Source organism: Branchiostoma belcheri, unplaced genomic scaffold (genome assembly GCF_001625305.1).
Source record: "Branchiostoma belcheri isolate BF01 breed outbred unplaced genomic scaffold, Haploidv18h27 scaffold13, whole genome shotgun sequence".
Lineage (NCBI taxonomy): Eukaryota > Metazoa > Chordata > Leptocardii > Amphioxiformes > Branchiostomatidae > Branchiostoma > Branchiostoma belcheri.
The window spans coordinates 1,551,041-1,557,798 of NW_017802713.1; the positions used below are offsets into that span (position 1 = coordinate 1,551,041).

General features: G+C 43.8%; 1 protein-coding gene across 1 annotated transcript; it reads left to right on the forward strand.

The window, feature by feature from the left end:
• Positions 1–2,085: 2,085 nt before the first annotated feature.
• Positions 2,086–3,684, forward strand: LOC109463676. The gene has a single exon (XM_019760527.1). The coding sequence runs from the start codon at positions 2,086–2,088 to the stop codon at positions 3,682–3,684; it is 1,599 nt and encodes a 532-aa protein (XP_019616086.1).
• Positions 3,685–6,758: the final 3,074 nt, after the last annotated feature.

Sequence of the window (6,758 nt, forward strand, 5' to 3'; positions counted from 1 at the left end):
ATGTAGTAAAATTGTCGTGTTTGGGAATAGTGGGAAAGTAAGGGAGCACGATGGTTAGTAATTGTTTTCTGATATCGTCAGAAAATAAACAATTAGAGATGAAATCATTTTCGTCCAAGCAGAGGCTGAAAGAGAGACCTCTGCTTTTTTTTTTAATTTTTTATTCCAACATGTATGTAATCATCACAAGACGTGGTGACGGCACACTCAACGTTACCACCAACACAGGGGACAATACAATACTCATTTTCACCTGAGTGAAATGGGGGAAAGTATGCAGAGGACTAAATACAGGACAGGACAGTATTCATTTTCAGTTGAGTGAAGTGAGGAAAGTGTGTTTCCCAAGGGCATAAGATCGGTGGCATGTCAGGACTCGAACCCGGGACCTCTTAGTTCCGATTCGAGCACTCTGCCGCTACGCTACTCCCCAAGCAGAGGTTTGGGTTTTGGGGGTATTTTTAGCGTGTTTTTAGGCTTTTTTATTGGGGTTTCTCTTTTGCACTGAATTTTTTTCCCACCAAACAAGTGCAAAATAGAAACCCCGATAAAAAAAGCCTAAAACATGCTAAAAAATACCCCCAAAACCCAAACCTCTGCTTGGAGAGTACCGCTACGCCTGCCACACGACCTCTGCTTGAAGAGCAGGACGGATGTGACCACACCTCGGGTAGCATACGGACATTGTTTGTCATCCATACATAATGACCGCGTGTACCAGGGTGGTCGTGCATTAAACTTCTATAGGATTACGTCAACTTTATTGTCCTCTCACCACGGATGCCAGAAGGGCCGCTAATTCTATTGGTAACGCATGACACAAATGGAACGTTTCTTTTCTTCCCCCTGTCGACTCGTGTTCGGCCGTGCCATAACTAGTGAAAGGACCGCCCGCCTCCTGAAAGCCGAGATAGAAACAACAAGATAAAGAAAGTATCAAAGGAACGGCAGTTGGGACGTCTGCCAATTCAGCAGATAGGAAAAACACAAAAAACGCAATGAGGTTGAGCAGAGAACACAAGCAGACGTTTGATAAAAGAGGGGACGCTATGAATAAGTATAATTTTAAATCCAAAATGCCTAAAATACTGATAAAAGAGTTACGAAATTGTGTTATACGTCTGACAAGTTTTTTTCTCCCCATAAAACGAACAAAAAGGATCCAAAACCAAACCCAAGACACAAATGTACAGAAATTATATAATAAATATGCAACGAGGTTCTATTCTATTCTGTTGAATAGACCCTCCTTGATATCATACGGTAACTGCATCCCCCTGAACTTTACAGAGATTATTGCGTTGTTTATTTTCACCTTTATCCCCGGAACTGTAGTCCTGACTGTAGCGTCAGCTGGCTGTTACGATGACGACCAGCTGGTATAATGGAGGTTTTCCATACAGCATTGTTGTCATTGTATTAAGGGGTTAATATGGGCACACATAGGGGCAACATAATAGGGACAGACATCGTAAGATATGGGTTTGTGTGTGTGTGTGTGTGTATGTGTGTGTGTGTGTGTGTGTGTGTGTGTGTGTGTGTGTGTGTGTGTGTGTGCTTGTATGTGTGACGGTGTGTGTGTGCGTTCGTGTGCGTGCCCTTGCGTTCATGTACGTGTGTGCGTGTTTCTCATGTTCTCGCAGTTCGTATGTGTGTTCGTTTGTACGTGTGCGCGCGTATGAGAGCTCATGAAAATTTGTCCGCTAGCCTAATTTCTTTTACAATCAAGTGCTGCATTTCCTTCTGTTTCTTTCCCAGTAATACCAATCCTAGTAACGGTGACCATCTCCATCGCTCCTGGATTTTTCCTGACAGTTATTTGTCAACATAAATCGATTTCACACAAGAAGCCTGTCCACCATTTAAATCAATTAATAAAATGTCTATTGTAAAATCCGAAATTCTATAGAACGACAGATTAAATAGCTCGAGTAGAACGTGATATGAAGTATACTACACCTCGAGGGTTCGGAAGAACTGCCATCGATCAGAGCATTTATGGACGATCTGACACTCCTAAACCCAAATACCACAGCGTCTCAGAGAATCTTGGACAGACTGGATGAACTGATGGTTTGGGCTAGAATGAAGTTCAAAACCAAGAAATCCAGGAGTCTGGTCCTAAAACAAGGGACGCTGGCTGACTACCATTTCAACCTGAGTGGGGAACAGATCCCAACCATCCAAGAGCAGCCTGTCAAGAGCCTTGGTCGGTGGTACACTGAGGACCTCAAAGACACTAAGCGAGTTCAAGAGACAGCAAAGCTCATACGAGAGGGGTTAGAGGCAATAGACAACAGTGGTCTGCCTGGAAAACTGAAGCTTTGGTGTCTACAGTATGGGCTCATGCCAAGGATCATGTGGCCTTTAACAGTGTATGAGGTAGCTCTAAGCCACGTGGAAGCCATGGAACGCAACATCAATACGTATGTAAAGAAATGGCTGGGAGTGCCGAACAGCCTCACAAACATTGCAATTCACAGTAGGAAGGCAAAGCTGAATATCCCAGTGCGATCACTTGTGGAAGAGTTTAAGGTGGCCAAAGTGAGAACCTCCATGACCTTAAGTAACTCCAAAGACCCAGTGATTAGAAACTTTCAGCCTGATTTAAGGTCTGGAAGAAAGTGGAGAGTAAGTGCTGCGGTAGAAGAAGCTGAGGCGAGGCTTAGGCACAAGGAAGTAGTTGGTGCGACCCAGACTGGCCGTCAAGGACTTGGGCTGATTCGTCACAAGTGGTGGTCATCGGCAACGGAGAAGGAGCGAAGAGAGATGGTTGTGCAGGAAGTAAGAGAACAGGAAGAAGAGAAGAGGGTTGCTGTAGCAGCCGGACTGGCTAAGCAGGGAATGTGGACAACCTGGGAGAGTGTTGAGCAAAGGAACATTTCACTTAATGTCCTGTGGCAGATGGAACCTCTCCGCATCTCGTTCCTGTGGCGCTCCACGTACGATCTTCTACCGACACCAGCGAATCTGAGTAAATGGTATGAGGAGCGGTCAGACTGTTGTGCAGCATGTGGGCAGAAGGGCACCTTGCAACATATCCTCAGCGCATGTCCATCCGCACTCTCTAGTGGGAAATATACGTGGAGGCACAACAATGTACTGAGAGTGATAGTGGACGCTATCAAGGGGAGAGTTGAATGTGTCAACGCCGAGGAGGTACCCGCCGGTAATCAGTACTTCACCCCATTTCTGAAGGAAGGTTCCCAGCCGAGGAAAGACACCAGCTCCAAGCGTAAACCTAGCATCCTTTCAGCTGCAAACGACTGGAAAGTAAAGGCCGACCTGGATGGGGAAGGCGGTTTCCCACAGGAAATTGCTCTTACGCTATTGCGCCCTGATATAGTAATCTGGTCGGAGAGTTCTAGAGAGGTGGTGTTTGGAGAACTTTCAGTGCCATGGGAGAGCAATATAGAGGAGGCTTATGAACGGAAGTTAACAAGATATGCGGAACTGGAGGCAGTGTGCAGGGACAAAGGCTGGAGGTCATCATGCTACCCTTTCGAATTAGGATGCAGAGGGTTTGTTGCCGCATCTCTTCACAAATGGCTAAACAAGATGGGTCTCAGCAGAAAAGAAATCAAATCAACAACAAGAGCAGCAGCAGAAGCAGCGGAGGCAGGATCTGCATGGATCTGGAACAAGTACCTACTTGAGGAAAGGCGGAAGCGAAGCGACCGTTAGCATTCACCTATGACAGTCACCAGCCGTCAGGTGTTTCGAACTCTGACTCCGCTTCGAACTTCGAACGCTGCACCAGTAATGGAACAATGTTTTAAAAGTCAATCGTCAGGACTGATGGCGACAGCTCACTAGTGGGTGGTGGTGCTTTTTGCACTGCTGGCCCCCCACCCCGAGGGAATATTGAACTAAGGGCCGAAATTCCCCATGACGGGTGGCGTTCAACTGACGAACCCACTGGTGAGGCATACCACTACCATCATACAAGGTGTGTTTTTTTTTTTTAAACACCAGCTTCTTTTACTTCACAGGCCTGTCTTATTAATCTCCAAGCAGATCCCTCTCGGTGGCAAAAAGACAGTATCAAATTGGCCAGGCAGTATCCAGTAGCCAGAGAAGCTCGGCGGCCACCGACGGGCTGTCAGGACCAAAAAAAAAAAAACGGCCATATATAGAAATGTAACGATCATTCCCCACAACCTCTGCTTGGAGAGTATGTCTTATGTTTATGTCTCTACTTTGAAGTTCACATGCATACATGTTGTCTGCAAAATCCTGAGTTGGGTGATAACCGACAGACTCACGTCCAAATCTCTCTCTCTCTGCAGCTGAATCCGACATTTCGAAGATAACGGCTGTGACAACTGATAAAACTCCAAGTTGGAGGTCTTTTCGGCTTTCTGGGAATGGCAGAATTATCGGTGTGTGTATGATGATAGCATTCGTGTGCCGGATTGACTCTTAAATCAGGCCTCAAGCTTGAGCCTCTTTTACCGTCTTTTGATGTGGCGACGGTCTATTTCGTTGTTGCGACCAGCATAAACAAATCATGATGTATTGTTATAGAATCTTCTACTGTCCAAGCTAAGGTTTGGGCTTTGGCGTATTTTTGGCGTATTTTATGTTTTTTTTTATCGGGGTTTCTTTTTTGCACTGGAATTTTTTTGGGGAAAGGGTGAATGGCGTAAAAAAACCCAGTGCATAAAGAAACCCCGATCAAAAAACATAAAAGAGCGAAAAAACCAAACTTTTGATTTGAAAGTATACTGAATCTCTACCTTTCCTCATATACTGTCAGGCCAAAATACAAAGATAGTTTCTCCAATTTTTTTTAGCTATTAAATCGACGGAAATATTCTTCATAAATATCACAATTTCAAAAGCCTTACTAGCTGTTTTGTTTCACAGAGGAATCCGGTCTGTGTATATCAGTGAGTGAAAAGAAATTGCAGCTGAAATTGGTGACCGAGATTGTTGGTGAAATCCCGGCAATATTCAAGCTGATCCACCCTCGATCCCCCGGAACGCCCACTCTCATGCACCATATCTCACTGTATAGCCTACAAAACAGACCTCAGATGGTGTGTGAAAGGCACCCAATGCAGTTTTTAGGGCTTGGAAGCCCGATTTTTCAAAGCCAATATTCTAGTCATTTATCTACATACTGAGTTAAAACCACACTATCCTAATGTACATGAACCCTCATGGAGCAAAAATTCCCAACATTTTGACGGATAATGGTTACTGAAAGGGCCCTGGGCTGATTTGTAGGGTACCACCCAGAAAATAAAGGACTAGTCTTGGGGCTTGTTTCTACCGTTTTAATGCCCAAAGTATGAAATGCTGATTCAAATGTGCTAAAGTGAAGCAGTATGTGTCAATATCATAAAGATTGCCTTATTCAGAATATTTCCAGTTTTGCTGCCCTGAAATCGCACTGGATATATAACCTTCAGCTCACTGAAGTAAGCAAAACAAGTAGTTCAAAGTTCTATTGGTTACGGGGCTAGTCAACAGGGAGTACTATTTGGGGGATGTTACATACTGTTATCCTCTTGCTGCAGCGTTTTGAGTACTGCAATTTCTTCAACATGTTCAGCTGGCGATCCGAAATGACAGTAAAATCACTAGCCTCCTGTGCAGGCTCCGGGCGGGTGGCAATTTTGACATAGCGTTGCCGAGTCAAAATTCCCACCCGCCCGGAGCCTGCACAGGAGGCTAAACATCACCTCGTGTACTGAAAATAGTACTGTTAACCAATGATTGCTCCAGGACAAAATGATCCAAAAAGTCACGAATGGATTTTTGTAATTTTTTGTGGATAAGTAAAGTCAAATCTAGTAAAGCATTGACATGCACATGACTCACCAGATATGATAGAGAGTCAGATAAAAGTACAAGGACATTGCAGGTACACAAATGAATTCATACACACGTACATACTCTCACACATGCATGTAATATCTTCAAACTATCACGTAGGTATCGTTAACTACACACACATAATGGTCTACACAAAGTTTACATACCCCAGAACGATACTTCATTTTCCGTGAGCAGCCCAAACCACCTGCCCTGCCAAGGTTGATTGCCTGTCTCTCAGCCCCAAATCTCTCAACGACGTAACTCTGAAATTACCATTTCAAATTCGCAAAACAGTGGGTGTTTGGAAAAAAATCTGATTAACTTAAAATATTGTTATGTTTACCGAAGTAAAACATATTGTTTTTGCCCTTGTTTCTTCTTCTTCTCCAAAGTGACCTCTGGCCTAGTCAATGACCTGAACTAGACCATTTCTCACATGGTAACAGGTGTTGGGTTACATCATGTTGCAATTTTATAGTAGGACGGATTTAGACTGCTGTCACCATATATGTGAATGTGTTTGAGTAAGAATTAACAGTGAAAACCATATGCGAAGGGAAACATTATGCATTTGCTTTGCAAATGTTACCTTCCAGTTGATGAACCAATGTTGGATGGGCAGTGTCAAATGCCCAGAGCAACACCATGCTTCACTATGTATCATTTTGTTTCTGACATGACTTTACCAACAGGGCGTTTGAACTCACATGGCTTTGACATGTACGTATTGTCCGCCATATTGGATGGTTAAACCTAGGCGTTACTAGGCAAATTTGAATATGTTACATAACATAATCATGGCATCAAATTTCTAGGTCTAACTCTTCCAGGTTATGCCAACCAGCGTATGCATGGTTGCATTGAAGTAATGTACTAAAACCTTACAACTTCCATTTCAAATTAACTTCAAAATAAAGTAAGACTCAGCGGGA

Excerpts from the sequence above, each read along its gene's own strand:
- LOC109463676 (XM_019760527.1), top strand. The coding sequence starts at position 2,086 with ATGAAGTTCAAAACCAAGAAATCCAGGAGTCTGGTCCTAAAACAAGGG.